A 22,356-nucleotide genomic window follows, 5' to 3' on the forward strand; every position below is an offset into this window, starting at 1 on the left:
TGGATACATCCCATTTTTGTTGAAATTATTGGCAATAGTACTTGAAGAAAATGATTTTCTATTTAAAGAATCAAATTTTCTTCAATTAAGAGGCACAGCCATGGGCTCTAATGTTGCACCTCCAGATGCAAACACTTTCATGGACATGATTGAGAATTTATTTATAAAATAGACTGTTGCTGGACCACTGTAAAGGGTATTCCAGATTCATTGATGGCATGTTTGCGATATGGACAGTCAACTGTGAATTACTTCTATTGTTTCATGATTATCTTAATTCTCTTGGTATTTAGAGATACCATGTTGAGCATACAGGGATTGAATATCATGAGTGATCTTTACATAAAAACAACAGATAGAAATCAGCTATTGCACTATTTCCACCCTCCAGATGTCTTTAGATCTATTCCTGAGAGTCAGCTGACCTGCGTAACTAGTATTGTAATAGACTCTGAAATATGTCATCAGCGACTTCATGAGATGGAGGAGAGACTCACTCAGAGAAGTTACCTTTTAGAATTAGTACAAAACGAACGGGGGGAGGATTCTCTCTGTTCCTAGACACAAAACCATCACACAATAGTATTCTATTTGTATCACAATTCCATTGTTTTTCGTTCAAAATATTCGATATTATCAGGAAACACTGGTATATACTGGATGAGAACTGTCCCAGTATACCTGAATTTAATGTACCTCCCCTCCCTTCCTATAGACAAGGTAGAACATTGCAAGATAGACTGGTTAGGACTGACCAATACTGCACCTCAACTGCCTCATACCATTTTTGGGACCCCATAACAATGGTTCCTTTCATGTTTGAACTGCATTCAATGCAATTCAATGATTAAGTGTAAATTCTTGTCTCACCCCAATAGAAGTCATAGGATTGATATTAAAAGATATTACACCTGTCAGTCTTCATACTTCATTTAGGTGATTAAATGTCCTTGCAGGCTCCTTTATGTGGGAGAGACAACGCAGACCGTGAAGGATCGCATCTCCTGTCATAAATATTCAATAAGAGATAAAATTACACAATTGCCACCAGCTAGGCACTTTGTTGAGAAGGGCCATGCAATCTCACAGCTTACATTTATGGTTATAGATGGTGTGAATCGCAATAGAAGAGGGGATAATCATGAACTGAACTTGAGAAGGAAAGAAGTACAGTGGATACCCTGTTTGGATATGATGTATCCCAAGGGGTTAAACTCTGAGATACATTTATACCGGTTTATATGGGATAATTTCTTTTGTTGGTTGCTTTTGATTAATTATTCGTAGTAGTTAGTGTTGAGAGGGGTTATTGATATTGGTTTATTTGAAACTTTATTATTCTTAAATAAGCAAAAAAAATGTTATTAAAGGGTTAACACCAGGAATGTATAATGGGGTGACTGAATGAGAATTTGTATCCAGCCTCTAGCCACTTCATTGTGCTACTCTGATTGAAGAGATCTTTGACAGATGTGTTTTTGATAATTACCATGTTGATGCAATTGAATTGAATTACTATGTATAAAAGATGTGACTAAGATGTTAATTTGTGATGTGTTCCAGTGTAAAGAAGGGCGTCATCGATATAGCCCGAAACCGTAACTGTATTATGGAATACATTTGAAAACTGATAGGAGAAAAACCACACACACACCGATTTCAAAACTGACATCTGTCTGCACAGTGCACCATAGTGTGATGAACAAGGTCTAAAAGTAAACAGCTGGGAAAAATAAAGTGCTTGAAAAACAATAACTTCTTAAATGGCTTCCCAAAACATAGAAAAAGTATAACTGTTACTAGTGCATTGCGCGGATTCAATTTAAATCACTACTGCAGTGCAAAAGGCTAGACAGTGGACAGGACACACTGACACTACACTTTCTTCAATACTCCCAGTCAAGTAAAACAATATTATAGTGCAAAAAGCATAACATTTCAGCATGTCCATCTGTTAAACTAGTTCTGTTTTTTTCATTGCTGCCACTTCACTGAAAACACGCTCACTTGGTACAGATGAAGGAGGAGCAGAGAGCTATCTTCTAGCATGAGAGGCAAGTCTTTTGTAGAGTGACTCATTTTCTTTCCACCATTGAAGAAGATTGCCTCGTGAGTTTCTGGAGATTAATCAAGGTTCTGCAACATCTGTGATGGTCTGGGATACCTTGAAGGGCCATCTGAGAGGACTGATCATTAGGAAAATCACCCTCATTAAAACAAATACCAAAGAATGGGGAAAACTTGGTGATGCAGGAGGCGGCCAAGGCGTGGGAAACACATATTTCTGACCCTTGCCCTGCTTCAGAGCGTAAATGGCAGGAGCCACAGGTACTCTGTAGACAGGTCTCTGTATCAGCTGCAGAGAACAAACGTTTCTTTCTCCAACAAAAATATTGAATGAAGGGGAAAATACTGGTCATTTGCTTGCAATGATTGCTAGAGCCCAACAGGACAACACACACATTGAATGTATACGGAATACAGCAGGAGACACGATCACAGATCAAAGTCGTGTCCCTGAGGTATTCTCTGACTTTTTCAGGGACTTATACGCCTCTAAGGTCCACCCCATGACTGAGGAACTGGACCAATTTTTGGACCAGTGCTCCCTTCCATATTTGTCGCAGCAGGCCCGGACCACACTTAATGTGCCAATAACTCTGGAGGAACTTTCCCTGGCAGTGGCGCAGCTGGTGAATAACAAATCGCCAGGTGCGGATGGCCTACCCACTGACATATATGGGAAATATGGAGATGTTCTCCTGCCCACTCTGTTGGCCACCCTGAATGATACCCTCCAGGGGGGGCGGATTACCCGCCTGCATGAATGAAGCTATAATTTAGCGACAAACGGGGACCTCTCAAGGAGACTATTGTTGGATCAGGCTGAAGCTTACACAGCCTTATCCCATGTGGAAATGGGATTCCCTAATATACCACTTAGCGCCCCTACAGCTCAACTGTTGCGGAAAGTATGGAGAGAAGTCGGGAGTACAGTGGGAGTGACTGGTTACATGAGTTGTACCCCCATCTGGCGAAACAGACACTACCCAGACTTGGCTAAGGTTCCCAAGCATCCGGTCTGGAGGAGAGCAGGAATAAGGTTTATGGGTCAGATCTTACAGGGAACTAGGCTAAAACCATATCCTCGCCTGTCGGAGGAGTTTCCGCTCCTTGGGGGCCATTATGTCCAATACATCCACCTAAAGCATGCAGTGGAAGTACAGGGAAGGCAGTCCGACTTATGCTTGGACGACTCTGCATTTTTGAATTCTATATTTGTTGAACCTGAAAAGAAAGGGGCTATTTCTAGATTTTATACCCATCTACTTTCACACATACAAGCTCCTGACCTTCTGCCATGTAGAGAGAAGTGGGAGAGAGATATTGGCCCTATTGATGATGAACAGTGGGAACAGATCCTGGAGGTGGGACCAGTGGTGTCTGCAGCTCAGAGGATATCCCATATGTTTATATTGCACTGTGTATACCGCACACCGAACCAGCTGCATAAGTGGGGAAGGAGAGACACTCCTATTTGTCCAAAATGTCAGGTCCACACAGGTAATCTAATCCATATGCTATGGCGATGCCCTAAATTTGTGAGGTACTGGAATGCTGTTTTGGGCAGTCTCGATGAGGGTCTGTATACCCCTTTGGTGTGCATCGCGCTCACGAGACTCCTTTATTTGGCCAGAAAATTGGTTGGCCATCTTTGGCTCTCGGCCAATGCACCTGGGGTTACACAATGGATCCAGCAGGTTAACAACACCCTTGTGAGGGAAAAAAAATATTTATCAGCACAGGAAATCACCCAATAAATTTTATGGCATATGGCAGTGTTGGTTGGGATCGCCGGATGTGGCGCCCCCACAACTGGCATTGGATAGATTGCTAATGGGATGATTGGCTTTGAACAAAGTACAGTAGGCAAAAGGTAAAGCAATGGGCGAGGTATGCCTGATGAGACACACTATGATACATATACCCTTCTTAATGATTGGCTATGCGACTAGAGAGAGCTATTTTGTATTAGTTTACTTCAGTTTTTTGTTTGGGTTTTTTTTCTTCCCATCTGTTTTGGGACAGGTTTTAGTTCCCTTCAAACCAGATATGTTTGTTACCATGCTTGCTTCCTCACTGGATAAGGGAACAGCGAGGATGACGGGTCCCTTGAAGTAATTCATAATGTATGGGTTGGAGGTCAATGGCTACACACTGTCAAATTTCTGTAAACTGCTGGAATTGTAACAAATATTACTGTTCATTGACTGTCCATCTTTGTAACTAATCCATATGGTACCTTAAAGAGGAGGGCCGGTTTAAAAAATGTTTTAAATAAAAGTCAGCAGCTGCAAACACTGTAGCTGCTGACTAAATAAACAGACTTACCTGTCCAGGGCACCCACGATGTCGGCCGCCCGAGGCTGACCCGTCCCTCGGCTCTCGGGTCCCGGCGCCGCCATTTCAACTAAGGGAAACAGGCAGTGGAGCCTTGCGGCTTCACTGCCCGTTTGCTACTGCGCATGCGCGAGTCACGCAGCGCTTTGTGAATGAAGCGCGCTGTGTTCTGGGACACACAGTTCCCAGAACACAGCGCGATCAATTACCCAGAAGACACCGCACGGAGGAGAGAAGAAAGAAGATCTCCGCGGAGGAGGAAGAGGCAGATTAGGATGATGTGCCTAGCAACAGGCATTTCTGGTAAGTAAAAAAAAAAAAATTTATTTTTCATTTTTAATGTATTTTTTTTTTTTTCAGGGTGGCCCTCCACTTTACATTCACATCAATAAAAACTTTTGATTAAAAAAAAAAAAAGAAGAGGATTGCCACTTCTGTCAATTACTGGTTCCTTCAAATAGAGATGAAGTTCATCATCCAGGCTGATTATTGATGCACATTCAGAAGAATCCTCTGCATGAAGCCCCAATAACAAGCTGAACATGGCATCAATTTGACCACAATGAAGATTCTCTTCTGCATGTTGTCTGTTTTTGCAGTATCCTGCTCTTCCAGATTAGTAACATGTTCTTCCAAACATGACCTTTCTGCAGGAACCTCCAGCAGCTTGTGTTGATCTTCTGTCAGCCATTGTTTTCCCTTTGCCAAAGCATCATCAGAAGAGAAAGCATGATTCTTGTATTGAGGATCCAAAAGACATGCCAGCACGACATTTTATTTTATTTATTTATTTATATTTATTTATTTATTCTCTATATGCTTCTTAAAGCGTTTGGTGAGGCTGTCCCTCATGACCTGCCTAAATGTTTTAATGCCATGTGTGTTGGGTCCTTCATTCTCTTTAAAAAGCATCTTCAACACTCTCACACATGGGATGACAGATGAAACGGATGAGTTGTAATGACTTAACTCTAGTGTCACTTCCTCTATGGGGAGGAGGGTCTCAATTACATTGGCTACAATGTCCCACTAATCAGCAGTAGGACAATTATATCCTCCATGTTCGCCTGAATAGATGCTCAGAGCTTGCTTCTGTTCCAGCATTCTTTGCAGCATGCAAAGTGTTGAATTCCAACGTGTTGGCACAGCCTGAATTAGGCTGTTTTTGGGTAGGCCGAGGTCTGCCTGAATGCACCTCAGTCGCTGCTTGGCAAGGACTGAATGTTGACAAATGGCCTGCGCACCTCTTCAACAGACCATAATTTACCACAAGTTGCAGCGTGTGTGCCATGCAACTGAGGTCAGACACTTCAGCAAGCCTCATTCCTTTAACTATGTTTACGCTGCTGTCACTAAGCACAAGCATCATTCGGTCTTTGTTACCCAGTCTTGAAGCATGCCTAGAAACATTTCTCTAATGTACTCCCCGGTGTGGGATCTTTGCATCACCTCTGTATTCAACACCAATTGCCTTTTTGTCCATCCGCTGTCAATGACGTGACATGTAAAACTCATTAGTGACTCTGTTGGTCCTGACCAGCAGTCAGTCGTAAATGAGAGTGAGTTGCCAGCATTCTCTGGTTTCAAAATAGCCTTTACTTTCTCAACAACCTTTTGGTGAATCCTTTCCCAGCATTTCGTTTCGATTAAACTTTTCACTCTTTAGTGGGTACCTTGGCTGAGCTATGGACCTCAACTGCTGAAATCCAGAATCGGACACCATTGTAAATGGCTGGTTATCCATAACTATCATCTCTGTGATTGCTTTGACCAGCTGTTGGGACCTTCCCTCTCCTAATTTAGCAACTTCGCTTTTTTCTAAAACATATCTGTGACAGACCTAGCTGGGACAGAGGCTGTTGGAGGGGACTGAATGCAAGCCTCTTGCCTTGCGATTATGGGCCCTGGTATTGGGGAAACTGTATGCCTGCGGACCCCGAGGTGGTTTTACTACGAGTCAGGTCCATGCCGCCCCCCCCCCCCCCCCAAGACATACAGACTCTGGTATGTAAATGCCATGTTGGCAATGGACTGAATCATACTGTTGGGACACACACTGTCAGATGCTAATGTCATGAACTCCAGCCACCTGTCTATTGTCTTGTATAATGTAAATGAGTCTAGTCTGGTTTTTAAGAGTATTCCACACATTGTTGTTTGGGCTACTTAACCCTGTGTTGATGTTTATGGTAATGTTTATTGAATTGTTAGTGAGCTAGGAGCCAAAAAGTCTTATCTCTCAGTCAACTAGTCTTAGTGTTGATTTAGATAATTAGCTCAGGTTAATTCTGTTTTTGGCTACAGTTGTATTGTTAAAATAAATGATCAGGAGGGGGGACCTCCTCTTCTACTGTATTATAAATACTTGTCATTTTGGTTCTAATAAATCAGTCCATGTTAGCACTAAGCAAGTCTTGTCTTGTTTTGTGCTTGTGATCGGTTGGAATATCTGATATCTATATTCAGACTGGGAGGAAGTGGTATATGACGAAAGCACTCAATTGGAGTGTAGGGACGTTTCGTCAAAATATCTTTTTTTGTTGTTTGGTGGGATTGTAGTATTTCACTTTGTGATTCAGTTTGTTTTCTCTGTGCTTCATTATATAATTCAACATGATGAACTCTTAGATGGGCCCAAAGATTTGACATATTTTTGGTTTTTGCAGTTGTTGATCCTATGCTCACTTGGCTTGTGCATGTGTTGCACACTGCTGCTTTTCCTTGAGTTGGTTGAGCCTGCATCCATCTGCATTGGAATTTTGAATGAGTAAGGTTAAAAATGGCAAGCACCCTTCTGTGTGTGGGCTTGCTGGCTGGCACCCTGATGTGGGTATGCTAGCTGGCAGGCAACCTGCTGTGGATGGCTGGCTGGCACCTTGCTGTGGCTGGCTTGCTGGCTGGCACCCTCCTATGGGTGGCAGCCTGACACCCTGATATGGGTGGGCTTGCTGACACTCTGCTGTGGCTTGCTGGCCTGGCACCCTGCTGTGGATGGCTTGCTGGCTGGCACCTTGCTGTTGGTGGGTGGCTGGATGGCCGGCTGGCATGTCCGCCCGAGTGTTGAGGAGAAGGAGAGGGATGCCTATCAGACTCGGACCGTTAGGCCCAGTGAGTGGAGGCGTAATGACATTGTGTGCGTGTCTCACGCACCCCTGCGCACTGGGTCTGCAGGCTTCTGGGTCCAAAAAAGATGGCTGCAGCCCATGGACACCAATATTAGTCTAGATTGTGACCGATACTGATGTTTCGAAAAATGCTGATATCGGTCTACAATAATCGGCCTTTCCGATCGGTCGATCCTTAAAATATTAATATATATATATATATATATCAATTTCTATTGTGTTTTAACAAGATATGAACAAACAACAAATGGCACACATCATAGAATCTACACCTTGAGAACAAAATCTGGCAAAATCAAGAGATACAAACGAATATTAATCATCAAAAGGATCAATATGAGCACCATATGGTTTGGGGCCTCTTAAATGCCCCAAACCATGTGGCCTAAATTATAAGTATAACGTCAGTACTAAGATGAGGTAGATGCTAAGCAAAATGCGCTATATATAATGATCAAAAATATACACACAGTAACACATTTTTGTAAGTATATTATCTTTTCATGTGACAGCACTGAAGAAATTAAATTTTACTACAATGTAAAGTAGTGAGTGTACAGCTTGTATAACAGTGTAAATTTGCTGTTCCTTAAAAATAACAACGCACAGCCATTATTGTCTTAACCGTTGGCAACAAAAGTGAGTACACCCCTAAGTGAAAATATCCAAATTGGGCCCAAAGTGTCAATATTTTGTGTGGCCACCATTTTTTTCCAGCACTGCCTAACCCTCTTGGGGATGGAGTTTACCAGAGCCTCAGAGGTTGCCACTGGAGTCCTCTTCCACGCCTCCATGATGACATCACAGAGCTGGTGGATGTTGGAGACCTTGTGCTCCTCCACCTTCCCTTTGAGGATGTTCCACAGATGCTCAATAGGGTTTAGGGCTGGAGACATGCTTGGCCAGTCAATCACCTTTACCCTCAGCTTCTTTAGCAAGGCAGTAGTTGTCTTTGAGGTGTGCTTGGGGTCGTTAACATGTTGGAATACTGTCCTGCGGCCCAGTCTCCGAAGGGAGGGGATCATGCTCTGCATCATTATGACACAGTAAATGTTGGCATTCATGGTTCCCTTAATGAACTGTAGTTCCCCAGTGCCAGCAGCACTCATGCAGCCCCAGACCATGACACACCCACCACCATGCTTGGCTGTAGGCAAGACACACTTATCTTTGTACTCCTAACCTAGTTGCCGCCACACACGCTTGACACCATCTGAACCAAATAAGTTTATCTTGGTCTCATCAGACCACAGGACATGGTTCCAGTAATCTATGTGCTTAGTCTGCTTGTATTCAGCAAACTGTTTGCAGGCTTTCTTGTGCATCATCTTTAGAAGAGGCTTCCTTCTGGGACAACAGCCATGCAGACCAATTTGATTTTGTGTGCGGCGTATGGTCTGAGCACTGACAGGCTGACCCCCACTCCTTTAATCTCTACAGCAATGCTGGCAACACACATATTTCTATTTCCCAAAGACAACCTCTGAATATGTTGCTGAGCACGTGTACTCAAGTTCTTTAGTCGACCATGGCGAGGCCTGTTCTGAGTGGAACTTGTCCTGTTAAACCGCTGTATGGTCTTGGCCACCATGCTGCAGCTCAGTTTTCAGGTCTTGGCAATCTTCTTTTTTTTTTCAGATACTCAGAGTTCTTTGCTATGAGGTGCCATGTTGAACTTCCAGTGACCAGTATGAGAGAGGGAGAGTGATCACACCAAATTTAACATTCCTGGTCCCCATTCACACCTGAGACCTTAAACACTAACCAGTCACATGACAACGGGGAGGGAAAATGGCTAATTGAGGACATCTTCACTTAGGGTTGTACTCACTTTTGTTGCCAGCAGTTTAGACATTAATAGCTGTGTTGAGTTATTTTGAGGGGACAGCAAATTTACACTGTTAGGCCCCTTTCACATGGGCGGACCATTCAGATCCGCATTTGTCAGTTTTTTTTCAGGTGGACCTGAACGGATGCTCCGTACATCTTTATGGAGCGACGGATGTCAGTGGTGACATACAGTAATAGAATAAAGACAAGGTGTGCCAGACTCAGTGCAGTATTAAGGTGTTTATTTAATAGGACAAAACAAGCCAAATGGCTACTCACAGCAAGACCGTATTCTCAAGCAAATAAATGGTCCGGGGGTTGGGGTTACTCTGTGGTCCGAGCCGATATCTGTGTAGTAAATGGCTGGCTTGATCACAATATAGTGGGTGGTGTGCCGCTGGAAGATGGAATGGCAATGAGGCCTCCGTGGCTATCCAGGAGGCTTGAAAAACAGCACGCTGAAGTTCTCTATAGAAAAATGACACCCGGAAACCGGAAGTGTGTGTCAGCATGGAACACAAGCTGCGAGGACCGGAAGTGACGTTTTTGGGCAGCCAATCAGATGATGTGTTTCACAGTTTCCACTGATTCTTCAGATCTGAAAAGCTATAATAAAATATTTACAAAAATATGAGGGGTGTACTCACTTTTGTGAGATACTGTGTGTGTGTACACACACACACACACACACACACACACACACTAACACACACACTATTATATATCTATATAATAAGTATATGGACATACAAAAGAGGGAAAAAAAGGGGGAGACAAATGCCATGTACCTAAAACCAGTGGAAATGGTCATTGAACGTAATAGTTCTTGATATAGTGGTTGTGTTGGTAAGCTTTATGCCATGATCAGTAGTCTTGGCTGCTAAATAAAGGCAATGGTGCTATGTAAAGCTTTCATGCTCCTAAGTACTGACATTTCAAGTACCTGCGATCTCCTAGTACATCCATCCCACCCATATATCCCTAAATTGGTCTTGTTTGTTTTGAACAGTGTGAAGCCGGCATCCAGCTTCCATTATATTATCTACTTCCCTCTTCCAGTCTGAGATGTTGGGACAAGTAGTTTGTTTCCAAATTCAGGCTTTTAGCTTCAATCATTAAAACCAGCCATACGTGGAGAATGAATAGCAGACAGTAGTACCTGGTGTGAGTGACAAGTCCTCCAGTAGTAAGGGTGTCCTCCTTCCTGGATTCCGTGCATGCTGGCTACCCAATCCAGTGCATGTGCAGTACGGTACAATTTTGGTCAGCTTGACATAGCACAGCCATGCCAAGCTGACCAAGATTTTCCATAGACACCAATGTTAAATTTTACTGGAGCCATGCAATGCCAAGCTGGCCAAGACTTTCCATAGATGCTATGCCAGGCTGACCAAGATCTCCCATGAGCTAATGCAAAACCGGAAATGACGTCTATGGACGTGGCCCCCTAGAAGAGGAAGTTAAATTTAGATATAGGCATAAATCAGATAAGTGAACAGAAAAAAAAATTGAAGAAATTGTCAATTAATTTTAAGCATGCACATTAGTGCTGCATGGCGTGGAATGAAAAATGGGGGTGGAACTCTGCTTTAACTTCCTGTCCCATAGCCAAACAGGAAGTGTGAGGAAATTCCTGCAAATGAGGAGAATCTCTTGGGGACCCCCAGGTCCTGTGGATTATGCCTCATAATCACTAACATCCAGTCAAAACACAGGAAAATCACCACATGACTTCATAGCTTCATAGTAAGGTTGAATAAAGACAACAGTTCATCCAGTTGAACCTGAATGAGTGTCTACAATTGTCCCTGTCCATTACACACTCGCATCGGTCCCTACCCTACCCTGTGGCAACCAATCCTGGGAGAGCTGGAGAAGAAAGGAGGGCTGCCCATCACTGCCACCTAATAGTGCTCCTCAGTGCCGCCTTACCAGTGCAGACTATCAGTGCCCATCAGTTCAGCCTTATCAGTGTACATCAATGAAGGAGAAAAATTACCTGTTCGCAAAATTTATTAACAAAATATAAAACGGTTTTGTATTTCTTTTTTTTTTTTAAATGGTCTTTTTAAAAAAAATGTTTTAACAAAAAATAAAAAACCCAGAGGTGATCAAATACCACCAAACGAAAGCTCTATTTGTGAGGTATGAGTGCACAATTGTCCTTCAAAGAGTGACAGCTCTAAAGGCTGAAAATTGGTCTGGGCAGGCTGGGGGTTTAGATGCCCAGTGAGCAAGTGGTTAAATGTTTATATCTGCAGCATTCAACGTAAAATAATACCCGGTGATGATGGTCTGTGTTCACCTATTTCCTCTTATAGGGTAACGGTGCTCTTTTTCTGTCTTCCCTATTGTTCTCTCACGTTTTCACCCTATCTCGTGGGCTTTTGATGGAAACTGCAAGTGACTCGCGTTACTCATTCATAGTCTACTCTTGTCACCATCGGGAAACAAACCCTGAGAAAGGCCATGCATTGTTAGGCACACCATAGATCAGGGGTGCTCAACCTGTGGCTCTCCAGCTGTTGTGAAACTAGAAGTCCCATCATGCCTCTGCTTTTGGGAGTCATGCTTGTACTTTTCAGCCTTGCCACGCATCATGGGACTTGTAGTTCCGCAACAACTGGAGAGCCACAGGTTGAGCACCCCTGCAATAGATGGTGCAAACCTCTTTCCTACATCCACGGGTTACAGGAAAGAAATTTGCATGATTCCTCCATCGACACAGACAGTGCTGACAGGGGAATCCCTCCTGCCAAGCAAGTTTATATGTGGCAACTGCTAGCAATAATTGCAGGTAAATCCGGCAGGCTGGTTGTATCCAAGTTGATCAATCAACTTGGTACATTCTGCCTGCCCATACAACCATTGAATCTCGACCGACTCCTGCTGAACCGGCCGAGATTCAAACCGTCTATGGCCGGCCTTAGAGTGCATGCATGTAGACTGGAATTGGCTGCAAAAAACCTGCAGCAAATCAGCAGCACTTATATGTAGCAAATGATGAACTAAGGTGAAAATCTATATTTAAAAAATACAAAAAATTGTTACCATATTTTACATAATTTTCCTTCCCTGGCCACTCATTATGTCAGTGTACGAATGGGTCAGCTCCACCCCTCTGACCCCACAGGACAACCTCCTGCTCAAATAAAAGGAGGGATTCCCCATACCCCAGCGTTCCTAACACCATCTCGTGACAGAACACCAGGGTGGGAAACCCTAGCCTGACATGAAAAGAAAATTGCTGTAAGTATGGTAAGAATTTTCCGTATTCCTGGGGCTAATCACGTCTGGCTAAAAATTAGATCTAGCTAGCATGAAAAAAGAAAGGGCGGGACCAAGAAAAAAAAAAGACACTACGCAGACTGATTGTGAAAGAATTGTATTAATATCACGTGAAAAGTGCAGGAGCAAGCACCAAAGTGCCCAAAGCCAGAGAAGGGCCATCCATCATGTCTAAACGTTAACAGCAGATGAAAGTGTTAGGGGACTTTCAGCTGGCAGCCTTACACAGCACTTCCACTGGAACTCTGGCTTGATTTGCCCACAAAGCCGATGTTGCCCTTGGAATGCACATGAACCCCCCCCCCCCCCCTGGAGTGGAAAGACCCGAACCTACCTATACCCGTCTGGTTGTTTGGACTATACAAGAGGAAAGGATTCTAGGTGGGGCCATTTGACCCCTTTTAGGACATACTGGTAGGATGAACAAGTTATCAGCCTGAACTCCTCCGTTCTCTGCTTTACGTGGAAAATGACCTAAATTACATCCACCCGTGACCAATCTTCTTGTCCCAAAACTGCAGACAATGAAGTCGGCACACTTCCCAATGTATATGAAAAGGCCAAGCGACCTTCGAAAGAAAAGACGGAACTGAACGAAGAACCACTCTGTTCCTGAAACAGCTCACAATATGGAGACCTGGCTGAGAAAGCTTGGAGATTCCCCCTGAGACCCAACTGGCTGTTGATATAGCTTTAGGGTTGCTTGCATGAAATGTGCCACGGAAGGATCTTCTGCCCAACGAAGAGTTAGAGCTGAAACGGTCAACAGCTGGACCGTACTGTAGTTAAGCCCTTTGTCTAGGACTGATTCCAAGAACTCCAAGACATCAATGTGAGAGGTTGAACTAAATAATCATTGCCACCTCAAATAGCTTTCTACACTCTATAGTAATTAGTGTTCAAGGATATCTTCTGAGATTTGAGCATTGTCCTCTGAACTCTTCTGCTAGCCTGCTTCTTACAAATAACCAGGCTGTCCAACTGATCCATGCCATGTTAAGGTAAAACATGCTGCCCTATTGCCAAAGATCTCTGGACCTCGAAAGTGCCACTGACTGAGCTACTGTATCAACAACTACCTCAACAGCGGAAACCATGGACGGTTCATCTTCAGGATTAGAGAAGTTTGAGGAAATACTTATACAGGCTGGAAAATCCAGCACTGGGACAGAGAATTCTGACCCCTGGCCCTCGGATGGAAGAACCAGGTGAAGAACACAGGCCGATGAGCATTGAGAGGAGATGCCATTGAATCCACTTCCGGGGTGCCCCACTGAGCAAACAGTCGTAGGAGACATTTCTGATACAACATCCATTCATTTAGTAGCAGGAGAGCTGCCCTGGAGCGAGGACAAGAAAAGGAATGCTGGGGTATGGGGAATCAGAAAGGGAGAGCACCTGGCCGTTTATTTATATTGGCCTTGTGGGAAGTAGTTAAGAACAAATATTTACTTTTAAACATAAAATACATTCCTATTTTCAGCACGGTTATCTATGATGGTAGCAGTGATAATATAGTATAGATCATCCTGACATTATAAATTTGACTTGAGGTTTAGGGTTGGTGGCTTGGTTGGGAATAAGAGATAAGTGTATGGAGTTGGGTTGAAAGTTATGCCTGGTACACCTAAGGTTTTTTTTTGGACTGAGCTGGGGAAGAGGTCGCTGTGTTAATGATGCAATGTTAGTACAGCGATCTCCCCACTGATTTATTGTGTTCTGAGAGGGACTGCATCAGTTATTGGAACGCATTGGTAATTGGCTGTGAGCGTTTTGATCGGATGCTGACTGACGGATGTTTTTCTGGTATGACCTTCTACAGAAGCCAGATGTTTGCCCAGCTTCTGTCAGACAGGCTGCTATACACACGGCCAAATGTCGGTCAGTTTTTGTTGAACTGGACAATATTCGGCCCATGTGTACCGAGCATAAGGTTTAGGTTAAAAATGCATCTGCTTTACTATACATGCATTTTATTTATTTTTATTAATAATATAAATCTAATATATTGCACGTGAAGGTTTTGTTTATACCAATTGCATCTCGCAGGTGGAGCTCTGTGTAATAGGAGCTCCATAAGAGGTCTTTCTGCTGCTGCTTTTATGTTAGAAATAGACCAGAATACCAAACTTTCCATAAAATCATGTTCAGCTATCATTGTTCAGCATGCTTTGCAGACTGAATGTCATGATTCTAATGTGTTTTTTTTTCTTTTTTTGTAAAAAAAAAAAATGTTATACAAATTAACATGATAAATACATTCAGTGTATACCACACAAGACAAATGGAAAAAGTTATTAGAAGTGTCTCAATCCACGTTTAAGATGCACAAAACAAAGTTACCACAAAAATCTAGTCGTAGACAGCCATTTGATAAATGTTCTTTCTTCTTAGGTAGGCCCCACAGGAAAAGTTATTGGCATTGACCATATTGATCAACTTGTCCATGATGCAACTGAGAATGTCAAAAAAGATGATCCAACATTACTGAGCTCTGGACGCATTAAATTCATAGGTGAGCTTATGTTTGCAATTAACTTACTGTATAGCAGAACTTCAGTCATTTTTTCATCTTTGTTTTAACTTTGGATACCGTATACAGCCCACTTTGTGTTTCTTGTCTGGTAAAAAGACTAGACTTATGACATCATGCACAGCTCTCACTCTCATGAGAGTTTTCCAGGAAAGGAGGGGGGATGAGTCCTAAGAGGGCCAATGAGAGCTGGAGTTGTATACGTGTAAATCCAGGAAGTGAACAGGCAGCAGCTTCAGCTGCCCACAGTTAAAACGGTTGCAGCCAGACTCAGTGGAGGGAGATTTCTGCAGCATATTTGTCAAGTACAGAATCACAGTATATATATAAAATAACCTGCAAAGTGGTTTGAGGTAATTTTCAGAATGGCAAAGATGTTTTTATTACAAATTATGTGAACAGACTGCAGTTCCTCTTTAAAGGAGATCTATAGTCACAGCATACACTCATTTTATAACAGCAGCATTTTATTAACAATACAAACAATAGTTATTTTTGACAATCCAATATAAACTTTCTTGAAAAATCTCCTTTCATGTGGTGACTGCTGCCTGTCACCTGACCATCCTATTTCCACAACTTTCTGGATTCTCCTCTGCTCATTCCCTTGGTTTACTTTTGATTCCTAAAGACTACATATCCCATGGTACATTCAATCTGCATTCCTGTACTGACTCTTGGGCAATATAGTGTGTTTTAGTGCATTAAAATAAAAAAAGTATGTTTAAAAAAAAAATGTGTTTGAAATATCGCTGCACAAATACTGTGTGGGGAAAAAAAACACCCACCATTTTAATCTGTAGGGCATTTTCTTTAAAAAAATATATAATGTTTGGGGGTAATTTTCTTGCAAAAAATATATATTTTTTCATGCAAAAAAAAAAGTGTTAGAAAGGGCCTTGTCTTCAAGTGGTTAGAAGAGTGGGCGATGTGTGACATAAGCTTCTAAATGTTGTGTATAAAATGCCAGAACAGTCAACCCCCCCCCCCCCCCCCAAATTACCCCATTCTGGAAAGTGGATACCCCAAGCTAATTGCTGAGAAGCATGTCGAGTCTATGGAATATTTTATATTTTGACACAGCTTGCGGAAAAAAGACAGATCCTTTTTTTTTTTTTTTTCTCTACTTTCCAAATTAGGGTAATTTCAGGAGGGAGGGGGTGGGGTTGTGCCATCTGGGCATTCCATGGCCTCCAAAACTGTGATAAGTAGTGAGGAGTGAAATCAAAAAGTTTGTAATTTTCCCACAACTTGTGGCAAAATATAAAATATTCCATGGACTCAACATGCCTCTCAGCAAATAGCTTGGGTTGTCTACTTTCCAAAATGGGTTCAGTTGGGGAGGGGGGGGGGGGGTGGTGTTTTGCCATCTTGGCATTTTATGGCCTTCAAAACTGTGATAGGTATTGAGTGAAATCAAAAATTTACACCCTTAGAAATCCTGAAGGCGGTGCTTGGATTTCGGGGCCCGTACACGGCTAGGCTCCCAGAAAGTCCCACACATGTGGAATCCACGTACTGGGTAGAAGCAGCTAAATGTATTTTGGGGGTGCAATTCCACATATAACCATGGCATGTGTGTGCAATATATCATTTAGTGACAACTTTTTGTAAAAAAATATATATATTTTTTTGTCATTATTCAATCACGGGACAAAAAAATTAAATATTCAATGTGCTCAACATGCCTTTCAGCAATTTTCTTGGGATGTCTACTTTTTAAAATGGGGTTAATTTGGGGGGGGGGGGGGTTTACTGCCCTGCCATTTTAGCACCTCAAGAAATGAGATGGGCAGTCATAAACTTAAAGCTGCATCAATTCCAGAAAACGTACCCTAGTTTGTAGACGCTATAACAAGCCAATAAATATACGCTTGTTGACATTTTTTTACCAGACTTGTGGCTGAATTTTGGCCTAAATGTATGAGAAAAATTGAGGTTATTGGATTTTTCTTATAACAAAATTTGAAAATATAATTTTTTGTGATATGTGGAAAAGGGAGATGAGTGAAGTTTAGTTTGCAGGTGTGGGGGCTTCCCCTACACGGAAATTTTTAAAAGGTTGTTTTAATCTAGGAGGAAAACAGGCAGTTTTACTGTATATTTTACCTTGTTCCTCACTTCTCACAGCTGAACATCCAGTCCCCTTAAGTACTTTATTGTCATTTTACAAAGAAATTCTATAAAAGCTCCACGCATATGTAAACATATAACATCCTCAACGTGCACATATGTAGACAATGTTACCCCCATACAAAAAACTTAAAAGGAACCCCCCGCTGCAGCAGCAAGCCAAGTCACCTACAGTAAAATATAATTTTTCCAAATTACCACTTAGGGCCTTGAAAGCTCTTGGAAAGAAACTTTCCTTGAATCTGTTTGTTTGTCCTCACCTTTATATTTCTGAAGGGAAGCTTTTTCTGCTAATGTTTAGTTGGGATACCACGTTAAATTGCAATATGTCAGCATGCTTTCAATGGAGGAACGATAGAAGGACTTCAAGATGTGTTTCCCTATGTAATTTTTCCTAAGAAATCTTAGGAAATACAAATGTTGCTGAGACTTCTTGATAACAGCTATCATGTTCAATGGTCAGGATACATTTTCTGAAATATTAATGCTTAAAAACAGGAGCTCTCTCCACCAATTCTCCTCTGATATAGATTGGAACCCTGTCAGTCTTGCTCTTCCTAAAATCCATTAATTCCTTGGTCTTCCTAGTGTTAAGGTACACTTACTTTTTAATATCTTTATAAACGATATAGGGTTTGGGATTGAAAGTGTAAAAGGGGACAAGGTGCGCGTGAAAGGAAAGAAATGTGTGAAAATATCAGCCAAATGGTTACTCACATAATGTCTGTTAAAAACGGCCATGTAACTTCAAAGAATATCCGTGGTCACTGTAGGACTCTGGAACTGAGTCCAAAATAGTGTCCCAATGGGCTGCAGTGGTGTGACAGGAGGTTTGGGAAAGCCATTCTGGTTCCTTCCTCACGATGTACAAACCAACGTGGGAACGCACTTGGGGAAGTCTGGAAACTGGAAGTGACGGCAGGACGTGTTAGATGACGCGTTTTTAAAGCTTCCGCATTTTCCTCAGATCTAATTGGTTACTGGAGCTTTCAGTCTTATTTATATTGGCTCGCCCAGGCTCGAGCCAATGGGACATCGCAATACATAATGTTTTCCTGATAGATTTAAAGGAACCAATACTTAAATATGCCGAGAGAGAATCGCCAATTGCCTTAATACAGGTTCCTTAATAAAAAATGAAAAAGAAAGATGGATGGACCAGTATGTGCAAAACGTTAGAGGTAATAATAATAAGTAGTTGAAGATTATTATAGGAGGTTATAACACATCATGAAAAGGATTATACCATGAAAAAAGGAGGCTCATAACATGGCATAAAAAGGAAAGGATGAGTCAAAACAAAATTATGCGATGGGGATTATTCAAATAAAATAATAGAATAGGGGACAGACACATCCATTAAATAATAATCATAATGAACAACAGCCATGTCGAGTGTGTTGCAATTGTGTGTCTGTGTCTAAATCCATAAGTTTTCTGTTTACACAGGCGTTGAAACTTTTTGGCTGGTGTATACTGGTATGCAATCAATGATCAATACATGGAGATCAACAATGGCTTTTTGATGATGGGCAGCAAAATGACGCGAGACACTATATTGGCGGTTACCTTCTTGGACTGACCGTTGGTGCTCCCCGAACCTAGTTCGCAGGGCCCTGATCGTTCTACCAATGTAGAACATGCTGCATGGGCAGGATAGCCAGTACACAACGTGTTGTAGAACAGTTATAAAATGAGTTGTTGGTAAACATTCTACTGTTGGCAGTAAATGTTTTTTTACCACGGGAGCATGTATAAAAGTGAGACACAGTCTTTTTGCAATGAAACATGCCTACTAATGAAATTAAAGTAAGTTGTTTTAGTAGTTTTGCCCTGGGATCTAATTTTGCTAGGCGCGATTTTACTTTTCACGCTCAGCGCCTTTCGATATGCAAACTTGAATAATGTGGACAGGGACGTAGTAAGATGAGGGTCCTGGTTTAAAATGGATCAGTGTTTTTAAAAAACGTTTTCCATTTTTCTATGGTTGGCATGATATTGTGTAATGAATGTGGTGACAGATTCAGGGGTCTTTTTGGTCAAGATGGGCATGCTCTCTGTTGGGTATAAAGAGCATGCTTCATCAATCAGGTTGAAGGGGTAGCCCTTGTCTAGAAATGTTTTCTTCATGGTAATGCTCTGTTGCAGTCTTGTGCAATTGTGCCTCAGGTGATGGAATTGGCTCTTAGGGATGTTACGGACCCACCCGGGATGGTGACAACTGGAATAGTGCAGAATTAGTTCCCAGCCGTGGGTTTAGTATAATTTTTAGCTGTTATGGATGAGTTGTGAAAAAGCTCTAGTTCCAAAAAACATAGACATGGGGTCTACCACTGTAGTAAAGGATAGGCCAAAGTTATTTGAATTACAATTAGTGACAAATACTTGGACTGAACTCAAGGAGCCGTCCCAAATGATGTCATCAATATAGCGGCCGTAGAAGACCAGGTCTGCCGCAATGGGGTTATTGTCCCAAATAAACCTGGTCTCCCACAGCCGCATAGTTAAATTTGCATAACTGGGGGAAAAATTAGCCCCCACAGCTGTGCCTTGTTTTTGAAGATGGTAATCACTGTCAAAAAGGAAATAGTTGTGTTCCAAACAGAAAGTGGTTGCCTGAAGAATAAATTCTATTTTGTGCATTGAGGAGGGGATCTGCTAGAGAGATCCACTGTTTTGAGGACTCCTACGTGTAGGGAAGTTAGCCCTTGTACACATGGTCGGACATTCCGACGGAAAATGTCCGATCGGACCGTGTTGTTGTCGAACAATCCGACTGTGTGTGGGCTCCATCTGACTTTTTCCATCGGAATGTCCCACCAACAAAGTTTGAGAGCTGGATAGAACATTTTCGGACAACATGATCTGATCGGAGTTTGTCCGATCGTTTGTAGAAAATTCCAATCGGGCAAAGTGCCATGCATGCTCGGATCAAATTAGGAGACCAAGGCTATTGGCTACTAGCCTGAACGTAGTCCCGCCATTACGAACGAACATCATCACATTTTGAACGATCGGATTTTCCGACAACTTTGTCCGACAAAATCCGTCTGAAAAAATCCAACGGATTTGGTGGTCGGAATTTATGACCGTGTATACAAGGGCTAATAATTCTGAATTAACAGACATTATGTGAGTAGCCATTTGGCTGATATTTTAGTACATTTCTTTCCTTTCATACTGCACTTAGTCTGGTGCACCTTGTCCTTTTTACATTGTTTTCCAGAGACTGCTTCACTCCCAAGGGAGCTGCCGCTAGTGCCTTTACAGTAATCCATTGGAATTATGAACTTACTGGGACTCTTTTTAATACCATCTTTTTAATAAGATTTTTTTAAATTTTACATAATTATTCTTGTTTCCAATTTTTGATTGTTTCCAATTATATGCCCCTCCTCTTATAACGTGTATTCTCCAATCCTTGTGCCATCTTTCCTTATGTATTTGTTATTGCTCTTACTAGAAACTAATATATGTGCAGCAGATTGGTAAAAACACACGTCTGGATTGATATTTACTTTTTATTGACCTGTGTTACCCTAATAAACACTTCTTATTATCACTTTTTAATACTCTGCATTCTTTGTAGAGCTATTCTTGTTAGATATATGTTTCTAAAATAACATATAACTAATGCTGCGTACACACGATCGGATTTTAGGACGGGAAATGTTGGATGTGAGCATGTTGGCTGAAAGTCCGACCGTATGTATGCTCCATCGGACATTTGTTGTCGGACTTTCCACTCTTTCATGTACAAGATGGACATCATACACCAAATGGAGCATTTCAAACACTGCACGTTAGACCAGGTATACACTAGGTTTCCGCCCAATTCTTTTTCTCCCACTCTACACTCCCATACTTGGTCTGATGCCAAATACAGAGGTACGTGCAACATAAGATGCATCAAAGACCTTACAATCTCGGCTAACCACCAGTGGTGGGACTGCTTCTTTTTAAAGCTTATTCAATCCAAAATTACCCCATAAGGATTACTAATCCTCAAGGGATGCTCATTTCTGGATGCAGACCTCCACATGGAGTGGGAAGGTGTTGTGGAGTTCTGCACACAGAAATGGATCCATATCTTAACCACCCATAGAGAGAGACGATACCAGACCCACCATCAAAAAATTGAGAGTAACATCAATGAATTGCATTCCACTCATCCCCTTTTACCGGTGGAATGGTTAAAAACATTCAAACACACCAAAAAAGAGGACTTTATGATTGAAACCAAATAAGGTGTATTCAGAAAAGTATTCCATTGTAAAAGATAGTTACTCTCATTTCCTCCCCCACAACTTATTCCCCCAGGATCTTAACCCATCACCAGGACCAATCATAATCCTAATAGTTTTCACCCATACACCAATTTCTCTAAGAGCCATGTCCCTCTGCATCCCCATACTCTACCACCACAAGATCTCACTTACCCTTTTCACCCCCCCCCCCCCAAATCCAAACCCATTGCCCCAAATCCCATTTCTATTCAGCTCAACCATGCAGAAACCAAACAATCCAGTCCCCCTACATTGGTCACATCTTCTGGTCCCAATATCTCTTCCCATATAGACAACACTACTGTTGGGTATTACTGAAGATCACAACTCATGAGGATCTTATAAGTACCAAACTGCTCAATCCTGGTAGCTTTTGCAGTCCTTCAGAAGCTACCTCTTCTTATTCCAGTCAGCAGACTATCATCCAGACAGATATGCTTACAGTCAGTTTTGGAGGTTCCCTACCTTTTTCTTTTTTAGTTCAAACCCCCCAATCCAGCCCAATAAAAATAAAGCACGAAGAAGAGGTAGGAGAGGGGGAGAACACAAATCCAGACACAATACGTTCGGACAAATTGCAGAAACTTTTAAAATCTACAGTTTGTCCTCTCTGAGCCTGAATGAACAGGAAACGTGACTGTTGGCCCGGGGGAATTAAATTTCCCCCTTCCGCCATGCCCAATGTTTCAGGATCTGGACCGGATGTTTAAGGATCTCAATAAATTTGGAATTTGACCCTTAGGATACACTTAGGATAAAG

The 22,356-nt window shown here is 42.0% G+C and overlaps 1 protein-coding gene across 6 annotated transcripts in view; it reads left to right on the forward strand.

Moving 5' to 3' along the window:
• The window catches only part of LOC143943247 (protein-L-isoaspartate(D-aspartate) O-methyltransferase-like), a 325,651-nt gene that overhangs the window by 163,163 nt on the left and 140,132 nt on the right, over positions 1-22,356 (forward strand). For all 6 annotated transcript variants that reach the window (XM_077464889.1, XM_077464891.1, XM_077464885.1 and 3 more), the window contains one exon: positions 15,039-15,159. In XM_077464889.1, the coding sequence (XP_077321015.1) occupies positions 15,039-15,159 (121 nt within the window). The remainder of the gene's footprint in view (positions 1-15,038; positions 15,160-22,356) is intronic.

Source organism: Lithobates pipiens, unplaced genomic scaffold, assembly GCF_037356315.1.
Source record: "Lithobates pipiens isolate NorthernLeopardFrog02 unplaced genomic scaffold, aLitPip1_a1.2 Scaffold_30, whole genome shotgun sequence".
NCBI lineage: Eukaryota > Metazoa > Chordata > Amphibia > Anura > Ranidae > Lithobates > Lithobates pipiens.